Source organism: Myiozetetes cayanensis, unplaced genomic scaffold (genome assembly GCF_022539395.1).
Source record: "Myiozetetes cayanensis isolate MyiCay16 unplaced genomic scaffold, myiCay2020 scf1, whole genome shotgun sequence".
Classification (NCBI taxonomy): domain Eukaryota; kingdom Metazoa; phylum Chordata; class Aves; order Passeriformes; family Tyrannidae; genus Myiozetetes; species Myiozetetes cayanensis.
In genome coordinates this window covers 27,447,282-27,471,620 of record NW_026086604.1, presented here as the reverse complement: position 1 = coordinate 27,471,620, position 24,339 = coordinate 27,447,282, and the positions used below count along the sequence as shown (strand labels likewise).

General features: G+C 40.1%; 1 protein-coding gene across 1 annotated transcript; it reads right to left on the bottom strand.

The window, feature by feature from the left end:
• Positions 1-581: 581 nt before the first annotated feature.
• On the bottom strand, positions 582-23,146 carry PAG1 (phosphoprotein membrane anchor with glycosphingolipid microdomains 1). The gene is made up of 6 exons (XM_050332973.1): positions 23,004-23,146; positions 20,482-20,533; positions 19,898-19,994; positions 16,360-16,949; positions 11,855-11,914; positions 582-9,905 (listed from the first exon to the last, which is right to left on the bottom strand). The coding sequence occupies exons 1-6, from the start codon at positions 23,126-23,128 to the stop codon at positions 9,555-9,557; spliced, it is 1,275 nt and encodes a 424-aa protein (XP_050188930.1). The 5' UTR covers positions 23,129-23,146; the 3' UTR covers positions 582-9,554.
• Positions 23,147-24,339: the final 1,193 nt, after the last annotated feature.

The window sequence follows — 24,339 nt, the reverse complement described above, 5'->3', positions numbered from 1 at the left end:
AGCTGTGGCACTAAGTCAGCTGCCTCTGAAATGCTTCAGGATGCTCTTAAAGTATTTCTACACAAATGAATGTCTTGCTATTGACAGAGCAGTGCAGCAAATGGCTGGGGAACGTTACCTAGAGAGCTTCTTTAGCAAAGAAAAGGAATCAAATGCCACAGCAATTTCAGAAGATAATCCATAAGGCTGGTAATTGCAACCCTTTAAAAATACTGAAAGCTACACAACTTTCAAAGGCTCAGACTCAATATTCTTACCTGCATTAAAGAGCATAGTGTCACAATATTCATGGAAGTTCCTGCTTTAGTCTAGAAACAACATAAAATTGGTGCTTTTTATGTGCATGCTTGAATCTTGATGGGATTGTGGCTTTGGGAAGAGTAGGCTGCTATATAGTACAAAGAAGGCTTAATATTTCTTGTCAGATAATGAGATCAACACAAAATGCCCAGAGCAAATAAAATTCTATCAAATAATGCAGATTTTAAGACCTGCAGGAAGGAATGACTACAAGGACTGAATAAAATATTTGTTAAGAAAACAACAAAAAGAGTCTCAGGGAAAAAAAACCCAAACAAACATTAAACGAAAGACAAAGCTTATTTATTGTGGTTTATTCTGTCTGGCTATAGAATTTATATATAGATTTCAATCCAATAAATGTTGCCAGGATTTTTGAATTAAACTCATTTCATTGCAATGTAACATGTTTCCCATTTGACATAATTTACATGGATTTCCACTAAATTCAAAAGTTATTTGCAAATACATTACCAGAGAAAATGGCAGAGCCTCTCTTAAAAGTACAGTACAGAATCTTACAATTTTTTTCTGCATATAAACAAGTAGATATTAGGATACTAGTGTACATAAATAAAACCTGTATTTTATATTATTGACCTGTGTTCTTAGTTTTAGGTAACTGCCTCATATGTTCATGTAGCATTTTTACCCTTGAAATATTTACATAAAACTAGTCTACATTTACAGTAAATAACCATAATTGCCTACTGTGCTTTCAGCAGCCAAAAGCTGAATTGGCTAGAAACATCCGATGAAGATTCCTGGAATAAAGGCATGACTAAATTACATCAACTCCTATATATTATTACAAAGTGTTGAGAGGAATTTAATGGCATTTGTTAATTTACAAAATGCAACTTAGTGTTGGATCCGAACTGCTCTAACAGTAGGATAAGCCCTGCAATTACAGTCAAGCTACAATTTATGGAACATACATTCTACAAAACTACAGTATTTCAGTGTCTGCAGTGGTGTTGATAAAACTGTGTTGGTTTCAAACAGGTAGCAAGCCAAATAACCTTTCATGTAGCAAACAAGCCTTAGATACTGCCATCTCAGAAGTCTGCATGCATTGACTCCAGCTTTATACAGCATAGTCATTTAAGCACTGAACTGGTCTCACTGCCTACAGATCTGAACTTCACAGTATATTTAACTGTATCCGCTCTAAGATAGGCAGAGACAGTTCTAATCCTCTCTTTGCACAAGCTCATAGTGGTTTGGGGATGTTTTGCAGTTCTGTGTCAGTGACCAGAGACTCAAATGGTTGTCCAGAAAACACATTTTGTTGCTAGAACATTTTGTAAGAGAACATTGCTGGGAAATATTCCAGTAATACATATTTTTTCCATTATAAAACAATGGATAAAATAAATGAAAGTGTTTGTAATTACAAATACTTATTCACTATGTTCTAAGTATGCAATGTTCCATTTGTAAAGCAATTTTATGCTGAAACTCCTATAGCACCCAATTTTAAGTGACTCTTATTGAGGCATGATTTAACAATTAGCTACTAGGCATAATTATCCATATACCAGACTATTCTTTGTTTTTCTTATGAAACTCATATCAATTACCAAGTATAATAGAAAATATATTTCACTGAAAACACAAACAAAAATACCTAGCACCAAACCAAACTTCTTCTAAACTCAGTCTTAGGGCCCAATCCTGCATCCTCAGCTCAGTGCAAATAATGCCATTTAAATAAAGTAATCCAGTTAGGGTTGGTTTTTTGTTTCTTTGGGTTGTTTTTGTTTGTTTGTTTAGTTGGTTGTGGTTTTTTTACTAAACCCCCCCCATCTGTGCAAGTTCAGATCTACATATGGCTCTTAACATTAGTGCATCTACATTTGTCCATGTTGGGTTTATGATTGAAAAAAACCATGTATTTAGAATTTATGTATTCATTTCAGTTCTGTTGATACAGGGGCTTGATAAAAGATGATCCAACTGCATCACACTTGGGCAAAGAGGACTTGCCCCTGCCTCTCTGGGTATAGGGAATACTGAGAAGAGTAAACAATTCCATCTGTCTCCTGTGAGATTCTCGGCAACTTATCCCTTAATTATAATCTCTTCTACTATAAAAATATTTCTAAACAGGGGATCTGTGAGATGGGTGAAGTGCAAAAAAAAGTTAGTTTTTGTTCCTTTACCTCTCTCTTCCTAACTGCTGCAGTGGGCTGTACCTGTCTTGCCCTGACAGTGAATGCTCTTTTCTGGGTCTGCAGGCTCTTAGCACACTTTCCTGAGGAGGAGCAGCTCACATCCCCTTTCCTAAGTTAAAGGGTCAGGACTGTGAAGCAAAGGGCCATTCCTAAGTAGTCATTGCCACAGAGATGAGATAGGCCCTGCTGGAAATAATGAAGGTAGTACGTGCAGAAACTCAGGAGCCACCAGTGGGACCCAGATGCTCTTTCAAAGACTTGTCTGCTGGTAGGATGTTTTGGGGAGACTTTTTATGTTATCGTTCTCAAACAGTCTCAGATATAAAGACCAAATTCCAGTATCCTCAGACATGTGAGAAAGAAGGTTGTGCTCTTAGGTGTTTTTTTAATAATACATTTAAACATTGTGACAATTCACATTTTACATACATCTTTGAATGTCAGGTGAGTGCTTGCGAGATACAGGACTTCTTGCCTTGAAAGAAAGTGAAGACCTCCACAGATATCCTTCAAACTGGATGCCATTTCCCCAAAACATCTGACTGAAGTCCAGGCTCTTAAATCTCATGGGTACATTAGAAATGTCCCATTCAGAACTGCTATGTGATGCAGTTTCTGTGCCCTCTGTACAGCTGTCATATTTCACTAAGGACAGAAGTGGTGACACCTGAATGTGGGGGGGAAGAGCAGTTCCATAAAAAAGAGGGTAGTCCAAATCCAACCTATGCTGGAAGTTAAAATATGAGTCTTTGTAGACATTAGGAATTCAAAACATCAGCACTGTCTTTTTTTGAGTAATAATATTTGTAACATTTAAAACCCCCTGCCCAATATTACAAGATTAAAAGGACAAGAGTTGATTACGTTGTCTTGCACTGAACAGGAGGCATTCTGAAATCTCAAATGAAGCATTCTGAAGTCAAGTGATACTTACATACTTCATAAATAATCTAAGCTGATCGTTGCATTATCATAAGAAATAACACAGTTTCTTTCTAAACTAACCAAAATCTCGGTTTATATTTTCTGTACAAACATATGCTAATTAAAATTAGCCAATGAATTCGCAGAGAAAAAACCCTTGTCAGACTGTGCCATTATAACAATAAATAAACACCACAAATGACAGCTAGCATTTAGGAATGTGCTTGGCATTGTACCACATACAGTAATCAGGTAGCTGTGCAATAACAGTGAACATGTTTACCTTTACAGAGATATTTGTATTTCTAGGCACTTTGCTATCATGTTTGTAGTGACGTGGCCAGTTTAAAACTGAAGTTTTATACTCCAAAAACAAAATCTCGGAGCTTGAAAAAACAGAACTGTAAGATTTGTATTATCTAAAGACCAAGCACAGGTCAATGGTTTGTAATGCCAAAATAATCCAAGCATTTGCTATGGAAATTGGGGTGCTGGAGTAAGCTATGTGAGCAGGTCAGACCAAGTGAAGCATTAAATTGTTCTAGTGATTCTGCTTACAACACCTGAGCTGGATCATTTAGAGTTAGCTTAAATATATCTATATTGTGTAGACCCTCTTTCTGACCTTTGGATTGTATATAAAGTAAGTTATTAATCAACAGAAACCTTGTATTATAAATAAGCTCTCAACTTTCTGCTGTCCAGAAGAAAAGAACAGTGTCTAGTGTATGTGATGTCCTAATGCACTCCTGGAAAATTACCACATTGGCAATTAATTTGTTTAATACTTTTTGTAAGCCTGGGATCTTTTGGCCCAGTCAGAAGGGGTTCTTCCTCCTTGAAGAAAGGGAACCCTGTGTTTTTATCACTGTGATGTTCCATTTGTAGCATTTATCTTTACCTCAATCCTGAACATATTTTGCTACCCAGCAAGGGATATTTATTTTATATATATGTGTATATATATATATTTCTTTTTTTTCCCTGATGCTAAAATCTGCTCTGGCAATGTCTTCAGCCATGACCGTCCCAGAGGAGATGCTACAAATCAGCTTCAGCAACAGGGTAGGAAATCATATAAATAGTAATTATGTTCCCTGCTCCCAGGAAGAGACCTGCCCTTGAAAGTCTTCAGCACATCACCACGTGAGCATCCGTCAGGCTGAGCATCTTTCTGCATTCTTCTGTTTTGCAGTAGACTACACACACCAAGTTACTTGTGAAGCACATAACACCCTTATCCAGGCAAGTTCCAACTTAAATAAATAACACTCATCTGAAATAACTGGTTATTTTCCTAACAGCAAAAGTCCCTCATTAGACTGTGGCCCAAATTAAAATGTTTGTTGCCAAAACAGATTTCTTACAGTCACATTGCAAACAAATGTATATGCTCAGTAGGAGACAGAAAAAAGTCCTTGAGGTGGGCTCTGTGATGTTCCATCCCACAGTGCAGAGATGAGAGTCATGTCTCTGGCTGCTTCCAAGCCAGGTCACCTGGCCTGAATGGTTGCTTTTAAAACACCCATGGCCAAACCAAGGCAGGCTTGTTACAGGTGGTGACCCCACTCTGGCTGTGTGGGATGAACAAGAGACAGGGCAGCACTGTCAGCTTTTGTAGTCAGAGTACAACAGCTAATGCTAAGTTCTAGGAAGCAGACAATACCAGAGAGAGCACTCTGTGCCACAGCTTTACACATCAGCTTTCAGAAAGCACATGGAAACCATTAATCCAGCATCTTATAAAAGCACCATTGAAAGGTTGAACAGAGAGCACCGCGTATACAGAATTGTGATCAGAACTGCAGACAGGAGCTGCTCAGGGAGCCATGGAGAAGCACACAGCCCAGAAGAATCCCTGCATGATGGATTCCCTGAAGGCACAATAGATGAACAAGGCAGCTGGTCATCAGCCAGTTGCGACTGTGGAGATGGTCCAACTCTGGGTGACTCATGAATATGAATCCCCACACGTGCTCATCCCTCACCCCATGAATCCTGCTACATGTAAGCAAGCCTGCCATACATATTACTAGACAGACTGAAGCAACTAACTGTTCACAGTTGACATGGACACCACCTCCCTGAATGCTCACTATTGAAAAACTTAGGTTCTTCAAAAGAAGACTGATAATTCTTATTGCAAAGCTTAGTCATCGTAGCTACATTACTGGGCTTTTTAGAGGATGTTTGCGAGCTACTATTGCTATTGTACGGCCAACTGGGTTCCAGAACATTAAATGTGTCTCTATAAAGATGTTTCCAACCTAGACAAGTAAATGTTGGGATTGTCCCTTTGTACTTTTGAGTTAAAGATACACAGTATGGAAAAGAGTATGGAAGTACTAGCTACTTTGTAAAAAAGGCACTATAACTGATTTAAGTGTGGTAATTAGGTACATGCCTGTGCTACAGGTATCTGCAAAGAATCTATTTCTCTCTGTGACTGAGAAAGTAATTCTACACTCATAGTAGAAAGGAATGACTGGTTTATGTATGGGGTTAGTACTGGTTTAAGTATGTGGTAAGAACAACTCCCACAGGAGACACAGATTCATGGAAGAGATGTCTGAACTGCATTTCCTATTTCTACCAGTTCCCAGAGGAAAATCAAAAAGACCTTTTCATTAGTGCAGCTGTACACACATTAAAGCATCTCTTGGCCCTAATGTGGCAATTTGATGTGAGATCTTATAATATAGTTATGCCAAAAAGTGGAAACAAAGAAATAGACTGTGAAGCTTCCCCAGAAAAGATCCAGGTAACAAATACTTCATTTTGGATGTTGACATTTTATTTAGGGATATGGTGAAAGAGGAAAAAATAGCAATAAAGGGACTAGTAGAATAGACTCCTTTTTCTTCACAATCAAATTAATCTGTTTGGGAATTACTATTGGAAAAATCATTCTATCTGATATATTAGTGAAAATGAAGCATTGGCAACAGTCATAAAGGAACAGATCTTACTTCTGGGAAGAGGGAACTAAAACAGAAGCTTGATTCTTTGTCAAGAGATGTAATTATTCACTTAAGAACCTTGGACTGAGTTATAAAATATTTTTCTTGAGCATTAGACTACATAATGGAGATTTTAGGGGAGTTACGGACTCCCCTGTTCATGGCTGTTCAGGAGGGTAATTATTTTTTGCAGTTCTCAAGTCCAATGTGTGTGTGTGTGTCTCAAGGCTGAAGGCAGGTACACATCCCACAAGCAGCAATCCGAAATTTGAGCTGCTTCTCCATGAGGCTGAGGGTCTGGCTGACAATTAAAAGGCTGTCAACACCACCCTGAAAGTCATTTAAACAGGAAGGAACATGCCAGCACCACAGAAGTGCAGGCACAGTACCAGCTCCCAGTGTGAGGCTGTATGACACAGGTTAAAAATAGAAACCAAAGAAAGAAGAGAGGTGGAGGGATTTCACTGTGAAAAAGGGAAGTCTGGGGGTCTCAAGGTGCAGCTGTCAGAACAGAGGAAAGAAAGGAAGGAAGGAGTTGAGTCTTGTGTCCTTTCCTCCAAACCAACATTCTTGATCCAGCTGTGAAAGACCACAAAGTCCTCCACCACCCTTTGACTTGCTGATCTTGGTGGGGGCACTTCTAGAGTGGTGTTTGCTTTTCTTCTTTAGCACCTTCAAATTTTACAATCAAGAGTTTGGTGTTATTCTTTGCTATTATCTCTGTCTTTGAATTGGTCTTGAAATTGAAACTGAAGAACCTGGCAAATCTCATGTTCCTAGTGTTTCTCCAAAAGCAGTCATCCACGTAAAGGGATGACTTCATCTTATCTATTTGGGAATTTCAGGAGTTGAGGTATGCCTGCCACTAAGCTGCAGGAGTCATACTGAGGGCTACATATATAAACCAGTACCCCTGAGCACATGCATAATTAAAGACTTCAGAAATTCTTCAGACTTAGCACAGCAGATCTTCTGAAATGTGGTGCACCTTATCTTTGGCCTTAAATAGTGTGATCTAAAAGGAGCGAACAGTCAAAGGTGAACTTCATGAATTCACATTCAAGGGAACAGAAACTTTTATAAAGGTAAAAACTCCAGAAAGGAAGAGCAAAGTCAGCTTTAAAGAGCACTGCAGTGAAGTGGAAGCAAAGGGTTTGCTGCAGCTGTCAAAACATGGCAGCATGGCCAAAACCAAGATGGATGTAGACTGGTCTGAACCACTTTGACTTCTCCTCCGGGGAAGAGAGTCATAGATCAAGTGTGTTGCACTATTGCACAAGGTCAGAATTCATGAAGTTTGACTCACCCCATGGACAGAGTTTGACTTCGCACTTGCACTGCTCCTCAGAGCTGTATTTACAGGCAAGGCCCATAAATCAGCACACTTCTTTGATCTGTGTTTGCTCTTTATAGTACCAAGTAATGTTGAGCACTGGCCAGTGATCCGAGAAGGACTCAATCTGGTGTATCAAAACCCAGTGACAACTGAGCTGAAACTAAACCTGCTTTGGCTACTATGGAATAAGCCAACCTCAGTTTATGTACTGTTTATTTTGAATAAAAAAACCCCTGCTCTTCAAGCACATGCCATATATTACATATGTGAATGTTACCAAGCTTGGACCATAATTTATACTTGTGTCCAAATTCCAAGTGTATGTTTATATACATGGGGATATGTGCACACACGTACACATGCATATCACACAATGCCAGTTCTCTACTGCTGGACTGTTCTCGTACCATTTATTGTACCACTCTTGAGAAAAAATACGTACCGATCCAGTACCTACTTATTTCATTCAAGCACTGTACTTTGTCTTTCATAGTAACAGAATAACTTGGCATCTTTAAAAAAGCCAGTGGCTTGCAAACCAAGAAGGTCTTGGTTGCCCTCCTGCTCCTTTCAGCAGAAGAACAAGGAGGACTAGTGGCTATCCCTGACTAAATCCTACTGTCTCTTCTGCCTCTTTTTTTGCCCTTTGGCCGTGTTCTTTTACATAGACTCCATGATTTTGAGCTTAAAAACAGCAAGGCAGGTTTCACATCCCTGCTTAAGGAGACAAAAAAAGCCAACAAAACAGCCCCAAAGCAACTGTTCATTTACCTACTTCTGAAATAGGAAAAAAAAATTAACAAAAACCAAATAAAGCCCAAACAAAGAATGGGATTCTTCCTATTACAAAAGCCAGTAAGTTATCTACAAAAACTTTGAAGATGAAAAATATGTTGTAAAAAATAAAAATATTATCCACTCAACACAGTACATAAATTTTCCTATATAATAAACTACACAAAGATATTAAAATATTTTAAGTCTTAAAAAAGGGCAAAAATCTTAAAAAAAGGACTCAACACTATTAAGGTTAGACTAAACATTATTTGCATGACTTTTTGCAACATGACAGTTGTCTGGAGTGTGCGTGGGTAGGTATTTATCTTCACGTAAGGGAAATGGTGCAAGAACACTAAGGGTGACAGTTGCCATTTTAAAGTGGTATTTCACAAATAATCAAACAAAACCCCTACAAATACCAGTACACGTCTCAAATACTGCAGGTCACATTCTACAACCCTTGACATTAAAAAACAAAAGAAAGAAAAAGCCAACAGAATTAATTCAAGTACATCTGGAGTAGGTCCCTTGTGAAGCACTGTTGTTTGCACTTTAGTTGCAATGAATGTGGACAGAGCTCTGCAAAAAACACAGAAGTGAGCGTGCCTTCCCCAGCCCTGCAAAGCAAGTCTGAGTTGAGGGACAATGATCCGTGATTTGCTCAGCATTGTGGATGCCCAAACTGGAATGAAAAATGATGCTTGATAAACACTCTGAAGAAAATAATCTCTCAAAATGAGAAGTTAGCTTTGTGTAAAGGCAGTCTTTTTGGTATGTAATCCTATTGGGACACTAAGCATGGCACTCACTTCTTCCCAAATTCTGGTTGCCTCCGAGCTAGCAATAAAGAAACCTTTACATTGTCCTGGTCATCCGTTCTGACCTGATGTACCCTTTGCCATAAGCCTCAGTCCACCATCCAAATTAACCTAGCAGGTATCACACCCTGGCTGAAACATACATTGCCTCTTCTCAACTTGTGTTCTGTACTTAGCTTTGTTCCTCAAAAGGAGAAGCACTTCCATGTCTCGCTTGTTCGTTTGAAAATACCAGCAGAGAAATCAGCTGCCGGAGCAGTTAAAGTCTGGTGAATTCCCTGTGGTGCTGCAAGTCCCCTATGCTCTCATAGTCATTCTCTCCTGAAAGAGCAGTGTGGTTTGTGTTAGGCACAGACAAGGTCCTGTCTTCTTCTTGGCTCACTGACTGGATAGCTTCATAGTCCGGCTCCAGCTCCCCGTTTGGTCTGTCTGCTGACTGAGGCACAGTGGTAGAATTTAGGGTGTTTTCAAAGTCTTTCACACTTGCATAGAGGCCACTGCAAATAGACGGGGACCTCTGAGATGCAATTTCTTGAATACAGGTGTAAGGAGAATCCAGTGCCTTGATGGCCTGTCCCGGCTTACTCACTGACGAGTACATGGCGGAGATCTAGGAAAAGGAGACACCTGCTGAGTATCCAAGCATGGCATAAAGCTTGTGCATCAGTCTGTACACTTGTACAACAAGGATGTTGGTTACTTAAGAAAAGACAGGATCTTCTAAAAAAAACATATCCTTTTGTAAAAGGGTATGGGTTTTTCTTATAAAAAATAAATTACCCCTTCTTTTCTGGCATGCATTTATAAATTGATTTTCTTTCAAAAAAGGAAGGCTTTATAAAGTAAGTTTATAAATGTAAAAACTCCTTGAACATAAATCCCTGGCAGGCAAATCAGACCTGGGTAAATGGGAATGGCTTTGTGAGCAGGAGCTCTTGCAGATTTTGCTGTGGTCCTGGAGCCAATTTGGACTCAACAGGGAGACAGACATCAAAGGGATTATCAGGTTGAATTGATGTAATGTAGGAGAAGGATGCTCTCTGATCCTTGGGGCTTTTAAATTTTTTTTTTGTTATTATTTTTAATGGTAGTGTCTACTTTTCTGCTTTTACAGACAGCCCAAAAGGAGGGCAGTTAATTGTTGTGTTTATAGGCAGGACTAAGGAGGCACCAAGTCATGTGAAGACAACATAAAAAATGTCTGCTCTGTTGACTACACTCTGCCTACAAAGAGGAGCCACATCTCAGTCACTGCACAGATCTTTATGCTAGAGAATGAAACCTCTCAGCTATAAACACAAGAAAGGGAGGAGCCAGCATCTCACTCCTAGCTCTAAAAATCCCCCCAGTGAGGTGGTACACTTCAAGAAGTGCACAAAGGTGGCACTTCATGAAGAGAGGAAGGAGAAACCCACATCTACATATGTTCCTCTGCTCAGGGCTTATTGGGGCTGGTGCCAAGCACAGGGATCAGTCTTGACTCCCTCTGCCAGTCCAAGTAGATACTAACTCTTGCACAGGATGTCTGATATTGCCTGCACTGCTTCTCTGGTACCCAATATCACAATGCAACATAGCTCTTCTCTTACATTTGAAGTCTTTCCCAAGCATGCAAGGCCACTCTGGATTTGCATCAACCCAGTTAAAAGAATAGATTGGCATGAAAACGTCCATTATGGTTAAGCAACACTGATGCAGATGAACCAGACCACTTCTGTTAATTCTGGGATGGTTTTTCTGGTTTGTTTGGTTGGTTTCTTTGGTTGGGTTTTTTGTCTGGTTGGTTGTTTTTTGTTTGGTTGGGTTTTTTTAGAGAGACACTGAATTGTAGATGGCAGTACTTCTTACGGATTTCAGCCAACCAAACAAAAAATGGGTTTTCAGCTCATCTAATAATTCAACCCTTTTCAGTATTGGATTATGTGAACGCAGTTCAAGGATCAATTTATTCGTTAATGTCTGGGAGTGCTAGTCCCAGCAGAAAGCATTACCTCATTCAGCTCATTGCCAAATTTGTGTTTACTTTTATGTCCAAGAACGTACTTACAAATGGCACAGGTGTATTGGAGGTGATCACAAACAACCTTATTTCTGTTTAACTTTTCTGGCTTTGTTTAAATCTCCTCAATTTATTTGACCAACTCACATTTCAAAGAACAGTTTATGTTCCAGTGCTTTTATTGTGCTTCCATTTACTTCTGAGAGTCCCAGGCCCTTTGCTTGGGGGAGGTGGAGCATATATTTCAAAAGGCTGCTGGTTATTATTCTTAAGTAGAGCTTGTCATCCAAATGAAGAAATTGCTCTAATGATCAACTAATTGTGGCCTCCTGTTATTTTCTGACACCATTTTTAACCTATTGGCCTGATACAGACAGGAGAACACTTCTGACTTTAGGAATGTGGCAATACAAACTCTGTGCAGAGAATCTTGGGCTTTCATTTTCCCTTGAAACAAATTTCACCTTTCGTAGATTCTGCTTAATCATGCAGAGCTTATGCTAATTTCTGCCTAAAAAAGGGTCCTTAGTTAGTTATTGAATTTCATGCAAGAAACCTACCTCATCTTCTGTAAGAGATGGATCTTCCTCTCGAGACTTGTAAGACACTGAACTAAGCCTCTGTAAAAAAGGAAGAAAGAAAAAAAAAAGGCTCATTACCCATCAGCAGTGTAAAACCTATAATAAAACCCTCCCATTACAATCAATACATTACATTTCATGGTCATTTGCTCTCAAGTTCCATTTTAAATAGATAATATCCCTAATATCCAGAGTACATCTCTGGAGATAACAGCCCTGAGGTTAGTAATGCTTTTTAATGTACCTGCTCGTCCTGACCTTAAAAGGGTAAAAATAATGTAATGATTAAAACAAACTCTGCTCTGCTATATCCCAGCCTTTACACTTCTAGTGAAGCACCTGCAAAGGCTTCTGAACAATCAGCTGTTGTGGCACACCAGATGCCCTTTCACATGATTTTCAGATACACTTTTAGATGACAAAAGAACAATGGTCAGCTGGCACCTTCCTGATGCCTGTTATCCTTCATTCTGTGGATCCTGGAAGTGGTGCAGGGAGACCCTGTGTCCTCCCTGCTCCTGGAATGCAGCACTGTGCAGAGCTTCCCAGCAACCTGAACTCACAGCCACTTGAACCTGCTGCAGCCCACCCTGAACTGGAGCCAGGTCACAAAGCAAAGGTACTGAAGGATGGAGGGCTTGGTTTGGTATCAAGACTTACTTCAAGCATGTAAAGTGTTCTATGGACAACAGGTCGTGAAACGTTGGGGGAAGAGCATTTTACTCTTATGAAAAACATCTTAGGACCTTTACAGCAACAAAGACCCTGGCTGCTACGCCAGGGGTGGGGAGTGCCTCCTCCCTGGGGCAAGAAGTCTTTACTGGACTCCTGCCCCCCAGTGACTCAGAGGGAGCCTTCCAGCACTGAAACAGGCCATATTTTGGACTTTCACACAAATTCACCACCTAAAACACTTCATATCTCTCCCAGTGCCAATCAACATGGAGGATTAGAGCTATTTTTAGCACAGTCAATGAAATACCGCTTCCATGCACACAAAACTTGTTTCCTTTTTTTTTTTCACAGAGGCTCATTGCGATAGATTCTTTTCTACTTTCATTTACTTGGCATTTTTACTTCTGGTAAATACCAAGCTTCAAACTCCTGAGCACTTCTGACAAGGACCATGACCCAAAGTACACTGAAGTCTGCCTGCTGCTCTCCAGGAGCTTCCCTCATGCTGAAAAATTCTCCTGCTTCTTTCTCACTGTCTAGAGAACTTGTTCTTTAACCTGTGTTTTGTTTACTCATAAAAAAAATATCAGAAGTTCTAATGTATTTTGGCCTTGTATTAGATCTGCTTCACTAAAGCAATTCATTTTAGTCTTTCTTATTTGCAGGACATTTTTTTGTGTTGGGGAGTAAGTTACTAATTTCATCCTCACACATTAAAACAAGGATGTGCTCACAAAATTCTTCAGTGATCTTTCTGTCATCAGTGTGTCTATAAGCACCATGTGTCAGGACCCCTTTTACAGTTTCCCACTCAAGTACTGAAAAATACCCCAAGGTGTTGGCCATCCTGTATTTGTTTCCCCAGGATCTAGTGTTCTTTCTTCTAAATGTGAAACCTGTGACACATCAGTTTTGAAGGATATTGTTATACTGGAAACTGAAAAAAACCCCCGCTTGATCCTAAACATTTTGTACCTAGTGATACTGTGCCTGAAACCTCAAAAGCAGCAAAAACCCAGCATGTGTCCTCATTTGCCTTCCACTTTCCTTTTGTTCCTCGACAGCACTTGATTTTTTACTCTTTGGCTCAGCTGCTGCTCCTGACTTGGGCAGCAGAACTAGAAGAACATTCTCCTCTGGTGCATTTGTAAGGGATACTTTGCCCATCCTCAGGCTGTGCAAGGCTGAAATCAGATGGCAGCAGCCAGATGTACACACAGAGAGCATTTCTACCAGTGCTCACTCAGGAGAGATCTGGGTGAAAAAGGAGATCCATACTTTTTTTTTTTTTAATTAAAAGAAAGTACTAAATCAAAACTATTCTACCTTTATTTTTATTAGAAGAACTATGCTCAAGTTTTGCAGGTGATAGAGGCCTGTAAGAAGCCTCGTGCTATTAAAGGTGTCCTTCTTTATCAAAGTCTTACAAAAGATTTGGCTGGGTCACAGCCAATACCAGTTTGGATACTTAATTTTCACCTGTTTATTGCACACCCAGCTCTTAGAAAGATGCTTTATCCTTTTCATGCTGTTATATACTGAAACGGTCTCTGGCTTGGTCCACCTAGCTCTCTCCCAAATTTGTGTGCTTTGGGAACTGGCATGGGCTGGGGATCACCCTGGCTGTCCTCTTTTCAAAGGTGAGACTGAAACAGCTTGGACACGATCTGATCGTTCTCTCTTGGTTGGAAGGTACAAGCCTTGGTTACACAAACAGCCTCGCTGGCTGTCCCTTCTTTGTGCCCTATTAAAGCAAAGCCTAACTGTTGTGATGGAGTCTTGCATGACTTACACACAAACTGTCTTCATCAGGGCCAGGGCAGAAGGTTGAAGAGTTTGGGATACAGATGTGATGTTAAGCAGGGCAGCTAAGTAGCCCCACAGGAGAGGAAGCAAAAAGAAACACCTATGGTGTCTAACTAAAAAGAGTTATCAATACAACATACATTTCCATAAACATCTTGGTTTGGGTTGCCACACGGAGAAAAACAGGCATTCCTCTGCATTGTTTGAAGCGGCAAAATAGAGGGGAAAATTATCATCATCACAACAGAAAAACAATCCCACAACCACCTCCCCACACAATGCCAACAATAATGACATTTATATATTCCATCAATTACCATTTCCAACTCTGTTGCAGCTGTAGCTCTCAAGGACAGGACAGGCACACGCTTCGATGCATAATGCATGTACCCAGCAGCAAGCGCGGGAATGATCTGATGCTGCCAAAGCTTTAACTCGGGATGGCTTCAGCTCTGAATAAATTTTAATTAGACAAACACCTTTTTTCTGGCACTTAGGGGACTGCATGTGTCATCTCTTGATTAATCCTTCAAAACCTGAACCATTTTAATCAATTCCCACTCCTTGCAGTTACTGACACTGCATACACGGTGTGCTGGGGAGCTACAGAGCAGCAAAGGCTTTTCTCTTTGTATCAGTGACTGGGAAACACAATGATTTTCTGCAAGTCTTTTCACACCTGGTAGGAAAAGTGTCACTGTTAGAGAAATCTGTTTCTCTAAAAGTTTAATTGGAAATTACTTAGGGCCTGAATCTGGGAGGGGTGAATGTTGGTGGATTATTGTTGACAATCATGTCTTATTTTTTTTTACTTGACGAGCTCATTATTTCTAAGAATGTGCACTGAAGAGTCCAGTTAAACAATTTTTGTATTATGAGTAGTCTTCTGTTTATTTTTTGGACACTATTGTGCTTTACAGGTTACATGGCTAGTTAGTTATTTAACAAAGTATTTTTTTGCCTTTTGCCTGGATTACTGAAATACTTCAAATAAGAGAACAACCAGAAACAAACAAAAATACCTCAGCTCTGCTTTGATTTCTCAGGTAAATGTTTATATTAAAAATGACATCGTAAGAATTCTTTTTGAAATGTTCATCAATACAAAATATTATTTGATGACTCAGACACCAAAAATCTTATATAATCACAGCTCTTTCATTCAAAATTAAGAAAATATCTAAACTAGTTCTGAAAAATGCAAACTCAACAGTTTATGAAAGGTCTGTGCAATGAACTGAAAGCATTCCTTAAAATGAATTCTGGTTAAAAACTACAGATGGAAAAAAAATTCTTGAAAATGTCATCATTCTATTTTTCAAGGACTTCACCACAACTCGTTCCTGCCAGAAAAAACAAGCTGCTGAGAAAACTTAACTTTAGACCGTGATTTCAGCAGGTAGAAATTCATTACTGTGTTTATACGTGACATACAGGATTTGGCAAATATAAAAGCCTACTGCTGCAATCTTTCTGTCCCTCTCTCCTACAGAGAGAGACAAGAAGAGTTGCTTTGAGCAGGTGCCTAACACTCCCATGGCAATGTCAAGGTGGCCCAACAAAGGAGGCACATCTAAAGTCACCAAAGATGCCGCCCTCTCCTTTTTGTAAATTGTGGTTTCATTAGAAAAAAAGAAGAGGGGGATTCTTAACAAGATATAGATGCTGACAGAGATACTAGATACCCGTTGTAATACCTTCCACAAGTATGCTAAACAAAGAAGCAGAGGCTGCCTATGCAACTCCTGGATAACATTTGGGAAAAGCTTTATGTAATGCAAAACTGCAACAACCAAAAATATAGGCTGCAACAGAATGAGTACATGTCTAAAATGCAAAGACTGTCCTGTACACTATTATATTTCCCTACTTCAGTCTTGCATCACCTTAAATGTTGGATTTTTTCTTGGTATTTTTTGTTACTAAAAAATAAAATCCTCTCCCACCCACATTCTCTGTCATTATTTGGCTGTTTGATGAGGACAAGTATTTGCAGTATTTACCTTCTCTGGTTTACTTGCCCCTTCTGTCACTTCTTCTTCCACTTCTTTTTCTTGCACATTCTCATTTTCATCAAGAAGTTTCATGGGTACCGGAGGGGGAAGCTCATCCTCTACATCTGGTATGTTGTCAAGAGGACTTTCTGAATTAGCACTTTGGCGACTCTTCTTATTTCGGTCAACAGATGCATATTCTGCTGATTCAATTCTGCAGTCAGGAATCTGATTCTGACCTTCAGACACTGTCACTGAAGTCTTTGATTTGCTGTTACAGTTCCCTTCCATGCTGACTACTGCTCCAACATCTTTAATTTCCTTCACAGTTTCATACAAGCAGTCTTCAACTATGTTCTCCTGAGAGGAGCTGTCTTTCAAGACTTCATAAGGCCCTTCCATTCCGAGACCTTGGTCATTTTCTGCATTTCTAGCTGCGATGATGGTTTCCATGGTGGTGTTAGGGGGAATACTGGGTAGTTCCCGGCTCTGGTGACATTTTACAGACTTTCCAAGACTATCCTGTTGATCTAGTAGATCAGATGTCTGTACTTCTTCATAAGGCTGGATACAGGCAGTTGTACTGTCTTCAGAAAGAACTAAAGAAAATTACAAAGAAGTATTTCAAACAAATGCATAACTAAAGGGTCAGTGCGATTTGGTACTCTCTACATCACTTTGTTTTTGTGACATATGGGAAAGGATAAATAATACTACTGCCTGGAAATGCCTAGTAGTCATCATGCTTTTTGTTTATCAAAAAGTTTCAGATTTCTGCACTCTACTGCTAAAATATATTTCTCACAACATCTAAAACAGTCTGTACATCCCAAAGTCACATTATATGGCAAGAGCATTTACTGTAAGAACAGGGACAAGGAGAGTAGGTGCAAGTGTGCACAGATATTCAGATGCCTTGTACTCAGTTTCACTGAATGACTACAAAGTGCTCAGGAGTCTCAGATGGGAAACACGTGGGAACCCTCAAACGAAGAGTCTTAAAAAAAATCCTTCCTGATTAAAAAAAAAAAATCCTTACCAGATTTAAAAAAAAAAAAAAATCCTTGCTAGATTTTCCTGTTTCCATTTTCCTGTTCTTTGGAATCAAAAGGAAAGTGTTCTTGCTTCCTCCCGATCCATCCATCACCTTGTTTAACATGCTGGCCAAATTCTCACTGGAATTGCACTTCACTCAGCCCTGCCACAGCCAGACTCCCTGCATGCGACACCAGAAGCTCCTCACCGGAAGGCTATGCCATAATTCTCTTAGTCTCGCAGCACATAATGTAGATTGACAACCTACTAACAAGCTGGCCATATGCACAAAAGAGAAGACTAGACTTCAGAAAGTAGTGTTAGGCAGAACATGTTGTCTTAAGTCCCAGAAGCAGGCCATGTGTCACTATCACTAGAGGGTATTAAGGACTGAAATCTGTGGGGCTTCTCATCCCACACTGCACATGTATGACATTTGCATTCATTCAGGGATGTATACATGGGCATATACAAGCATGTTTCAGGTAGTGTGTGGTATGGAACTTCACACTATTTCTTCAAAAAACCACTTCTGAATAGCTTTACTTCTTCTCAATAGCTTTACTGTTAAGTTCCTATGGTACTCAACAAAATCAACATGTCCTTCCATGCGTTTGACATGATGACATAAAGTGTTGCCAAAGCAATCATTGGTCTTGATTTGGTAGTTGCCACAGATGTTGCTTATTCTACATTCTGGGCATGCAGATACGGTCAGCACTTGCAAGGTGCTGCAGAGGTGACTGCAAGGTGACAGACTGCAAAACTCAGGATGGAACTGGAGGTATAAGATAGTAATCACTGAATGGGAGATGGGAGAAGGACAACATCCTCCTTTATTTACTTAGCTCCAGCATACAAAATGAGGAGGAACAGGAGATAGGCAAGTCGTCCTACTCACTGCCCGGGATGACTGTAGATTTTCTGGAGGATGTCAGGAACCATCCTGGAGAAGCTGGAACATGTTTTGCTTTTCTGGCCCTTGCTTCAGGGATTTCTGTGATGTGCAGAGCACCACCACAGAACCCAGACAGCACACCCCCCATTTGTCCTGGAGGGGATAATCAGAAGTAATGAGAGCTCATGTTTTTGTGCTTCTGTGGTTATGGGTAGTAGCACAAAAATGGCTGGTGTAGCTGAGGTGTTGGCATAGGTAAGACAATGCTGGCAGGCTGGGTAAAGGAAAAAAACACATCATTTGATGGTTCTGCTTCCGTAGCCCTGTCCCTACTCGAAAAGCCAGCAGAAACAGTAATAAAAACAACTATTAACAAAAAGAGCGCATGAAATATAAGTGAGAAACTAAAGCGCATTGGTTCCCGTGATTCAGAAGGGATGTTACGCAGAGTGTAAGCTGAGTAATATCAGACAGTCTGAAAACTGTCTGCTGGCTGGCAGCAGCTCTGACAGCTGCACATGTGGTGACTCATGGTAGAGAGAAATCCTTCCCTTCTGCAGGGCTTTGATCTGTGCACCGAGTGCCTCTGGGAATGACACACCTACATACACAACAAGCCAATGGATGGAAGCAGCAATTAGCTGCAAAAACAAAGTTAAAAACATCTTTGGATACTTGTGTCTGAGGGATAAAGGCTGAATAGCTTAGCCTCTAGTTAAAGAAGGAGATGAGGTGAGCTGTAACTTGGAGTGCAGCCCCTGGTGTTGGTGCCTAGTGTGAAGACAACAGTTGGCTTCCAGTGGCTCTGAGCTAGAGTGAGTTTATTTTTAGGTGCAGCTGAGTAAAATATTTTCCAGGGATACTTCAGAGTGAATCATTTTGAGTGTTCAGCAGAGCAAAGACAGAAAAAAAAAAAAGGAACCCTATTTATATTGCCTGTTTTCTAAAATACAAAAATATAAGTGAGAGCCTCTCTCAGTGCAGGACTATGATCCCAAACTGTAGTTCCTGGAGGACGTGAAGTATTTCCACAGTCTCCTGGAGCATTTCTGAAGCTCTAAAGTACAACTACATCTTCTGGATTTATCTCAGTACCATAGTTTGCCAAGATTATGGAATGTGCCATTCTTTGCCTCATGGCTTGGTCACTCTGCAGCTATGGCTTGGTGGCTGAGGCCTGGTGGCCCAGGGGAGGACCGTAGCACCTTCCCAGTGTTGGCTGGCATGGAGGACTGGGAGCTGGGGTTGAGGACTGTCCCAGAGCACGCCCAGCAGTGAAGATGCAGCCCAAAACACCATCGTCTCCATGGGATGATCATCTCCATCGACTTACCAGCAAGGCAAATGAGTTCACAGCATTTTTTAACTTGGCCATAAGTTCTGTGTGATCTGGTGTCAGGCCTTCAGACGTGAGCAGACAAATGGCACGACTGTGTGCTTGGAAAGCTGACGGCTAGAAACCTGAGACTGGAGGGATCACCAGTGTGCAGCTAAGGAGGGGATCATCAGTGTGCAGCTAAGGAGGGGATCATCAGTGTGCAGCTAAGGTGGGAGCTGTGAGCACTGGGATGGTGCAGCTCGCCCATCCCACCCACAGGGGCTGCCGCTACTCACCCTCACCGTTGCTGAGTGCCCCGTTCTGTTCGCTGTTTGGGGGGGGCTCTGTAGCCGAACTTGTGATGGAATGGCTGAAAACCTCCTTGTCGGAAGGCTGCAACACAAATTATTAACCATAGGATCAGAATAAATGCTCACGTGAATAGATACGCAACAAATTTCATTCTGATCTCTGGAGCTCTGACTCATAGATATTACTGGCAGGAGAGTCAAACCATGCTAACTATACTCAAAGATTTAGGTGCCTGTGTTTACAGATGTTAAAGCAAATAAAAGCAAGTGTGTCCAGAGAGATCTCCCCTGAGGAGGGAACAGCTAACAAAGGGTACTTTGTGCTGCAAACAGAGTGAAGGAAAGGCAGGAGATCTGGAGTACAACAGTGGAAGAAAGAGCATTGGGAAAGTGCAGATTATCAGGATCTACATAAGTTCCCCTCCTCTTCCTGTTCTGCAACTTTTAAAGGCTCCCTTGCTCAACCTCCTCGAAATTCCTGAGTTATTTTCTAATCTGTGGTATTTTGCAAGGAGCTTGGTACAAACCAACCACAAGACAGACACAAGCTGCCAGAAATAAATACTTACCACATTCATCAGATTTTCATGATCTCCATTCTGATGTCTGGCCTTCTTTTCCCTTAATGAAAAAGGCATATGAACTGTTACTACAAATTATGCTTATATATGAATGCCAATCATTAATAGACCTTACACAGCTGCAGGGAACAGAACTGCAATTCACAATAATATTGAAAATGGAATAACTGAAAATTATTATGACCTCTGAAGAGGTACAACAAACACACACAAAGCTTCTTCTCATTCAGTGTAAGATCAAAGTGAGGAGTGACTGTTGATAATTACAAGATAATGTAAATAATTACCAGAGTAGGTAGAGACAGGACAAGGGGCAATGGCTTCAAACTGAAAAAAGTAGGTTTAGATTAGATATTAGGAAGAAATTCTTTATTGGGAGGATGGTGAGACACTGAAACAAGAGGCCCAGAGAAGTTGTGGATGCCCCATCCTCAGAACTGTTCAAGGCAAGATTGGATAGAGCTCTGAACAACCTGGTCTAGTGAAAGGTGTCTCTGCCCATGGCAGGGGGGTTGGAACTAGATGATCTTTAAGGTTCTTTCCAATCCAGGTTATTCTATGATAATAAAAATATTATTATATTCAATTTAATCATATCTGAAATGCTCAGATACACGTTTTGCTAACAGACTACCTGGGGAGTTCCTTCAACTGTGTCAGTAAAAGGTGTTTGTTCTATGAAGGATTAGAAAAGGCCAGAAAAATCCAGCCCACTCCCACTCAGAATGCTAGTTAGAATTAATAATAAGCATGAACAATTCAAAAGGGCCTACAAATTTCACAGCAGCAGAGCTCTAAATTTTTAAAGGAATCCTGCATCATGGGGTACTTCACAGGACTCATGTTTACAGTTTTTACAATTTTGGAAATACAGTTCTTATTTAGAAATATTCTAATAATAAGCTTAAAGTAATGTTAGTACTTCCCCTAGATGAAAAGGCAAGTAAAAAGGTTAGATATTACTGGCAACATGAAACTTGTGCTTCTTCTAAAGTCTGTAGGGAACTGTACTTCCGACATTAGCAACTGTTAAAATTCTACCTAACTGGAAAATAAGAAAACAGCAAGTAAGGCTGCACCAATGCAGAGCAGTGAAAGTTAAATGCTTAATTTCCTCTCTGTAAGTTTTTCTGACTCTAATATTTGAGAACAGATTTTATTCAGTTTTCCATGCTCTCATCCGTTTTTGAAGAGTAAGCCAGGAAGAAATTCTGCATAACTGCATTTATGTGTAAACAACCTGCCCTACAGAATGACCTGAAACAAAAGATACTGTGTCCAGACTAGCAACACAAGAATTCATAAAAGAACATCACCAGAATATTTCTGGCAATGTATATCTCTAATTGCAAACACATACTCAGTGGTTTGACTCATCTTTCTAGATATGTTTCAAGGACTGGTGTGTTACAAGACAAAACACAGAATCATGGAGTCATTAGTCACAGAATCATGGAAAAGGCCTTTAAGATCAAACATAGTACTTAAATGCAATGTTTCTGGGCTAAAGAATTTTTAAAGTAGGTTTTTACTTTTAAATAAATTAAAAATACATAGTTCTACTATTTTTTACTCAGATATCACTGGAAACTGTGGCAATAGGAAGATACTGAAACATCGCCTAATGGCTTATAAAAGCATTTCTTCTGAGTGGCCGCACAGCTCCCTCAACGCTCTCAATGCTGAAGGGTGAAAGCACATGCTCCTATAGGGGTAAGCATCCAAACCACAGATTTTGCTGCTGTATTGAATCATGGATAGGGTTTTTTTTCCCCCATACACTTGGCTGATTGAGCTATGCTTGTAAAGCACAGCAATATGGACCACAGCACTCCCACTCCTCATAGGGAAGGGTCTGGCTGGTGGAAGGGCACCGTGGATGAAATGCAGGCTGCCCAGTGCAGTCAGCAGGGCTCAGCTTACGTGTCCTGAAGGGGCCTTGAAATGTGAATAAACAAAGTCAGTAGAAGTGTCTGTATTGGTGAAATTGAACCCTCTTTTGGAGAAGAAAATAAGTATGAGGTATAAGACATCAATTAATATCACCATTTGATCCTTCCTCAATTTTGCTTGAATGGCAGGATCAATTCCCTAGACTTCAGGAATGGTCAAAGCAAAACTGAAATACATAGAAGTTGCTTTCCTTTCCTTTTTACCTATACTTTTTTGATCCTGTTCAGCCCACCTAATGTTCTCAGTTTAAGCTTATTGGTGTGATCTGCTAACAGTCAGTGTCCACCTGTGCTCCAGGCTTCATCTTAGGGAAAATTGCCAAGCAAACAAAACAGTGTGCTTCTTTCACAGCAAAAGGAAAAAAAAAAAAGCCTTTTAGAAAGAACAGAACTGTCCAATTCAGTTTTGCTCTGAAAAAAGATTTTGTACTGTACCTTTTTTATTTCTGTACTTAAGTCCTCAGTATTTCCTGCTAACTAGTTATTATTGAAGCTATGTCAATCTCTGCACTAAGTGACACAAGAGCCATTACCACGTGCTAAGCCCCTGAGCCTTACCTGTTGCAGCTGGAGCAAAGGAAGATGAGGAAGGTGAGGAACAAAAGTGTTGTCAGGGCTGCCAGACTCCCCCACAGGATGATGTGGATCTGTCCACTGCCCAAGAAACCACCCTCTGGCCCCATGGTACTAGCAGGAGCTAGTGTCACTTGGGGGTGAAGAGGTTACTCCTTGGAGAAGGCTGGCATCTGTGCTGCATGCACCTTCTGTTTCTGCAGGAAGAAAAACACCATTAGAGCTTAAGAGAAATTTTGAAGATAATGAACCTGACAGCTACAAGTCTGGCAGGAGAGATTTTCAAATCCAGATCTTACAAAAAACCAGTTTCAAGTACAAGCCAGCCAGCCAAGAGATTTTCTGCTACATTTCTGACGTCGACATAGAACAAATTTGCTAAACATTAACGGAGGATGCTACCTATCTACGATCTCAATGTGAAAAAAAGGTACAGTATCTCTGTATTTGTATTTTCAGGAAAAAGTTTATAAACCCACTTTGAGGAACGAAATCTATTTTGTGGTGTTATTTGCTAATTTCATTGCAAAGTGAGCTTTCAAAACCAACTACAACTTCTGCAAATTTAAAAAGCCAAAAAGAGAGCTGCAGCAGGCAGTTTCTTCCCTCTCAGTGTCTCCTGTCTACATGTGATTCAAGTCTTAAAGTGTAATGGCAAATAATCTACGTTAAGTCTTTCAAAGGAATACCACAACAACCTTTCTTGTGGAAGGTAAGATCTAGTTGTATTTTCTTAATAGCATGTCTGGAAAGTAACAATAGGGAACTTTCTTTTTTTTGCTTCTCCCCACCTGAGTCTGAGAAAACAACAGAGAAAAGTAGACAAAGTGGTTTTTCACAACTTGAATAAACACAGCTTTTGCTACAGCAGAGCAGCCCCTGGAGAAACATCCTGGGTGAACACAATTTAGGTGATATATAAGTTTTGGTATACAATACATTCTAGGATTCTTTACATAATTTTAATGTAGTACATTGTTGACATGGCAAAATTAAAAAGAGATCTTTCATTCTGCACTGCTGAAGGTATCAGTTTCTCCATAATTTAGGAAGAGGTTATGCAAAGTCCCTTTACAGGCTTTCTTTACAAGTGACATTTCTGTTCCTGCATAAAATGGGCTCATTGGTTTTGACCATACAGGATCATACTTCTGGACTCCTTCCAAGAAGTAGCAACTCTTACTAATAAATCCACAATGGATAAAAGCTTTTTTTTTTTTTCTTTTAGATGATAATGGCATGGATTGGGAATGGGAAGCAATAAACAAAAGATGGCAAAAGTCATCATTTAGAAAACATTACAAAGAACTCAGCTGGCTGC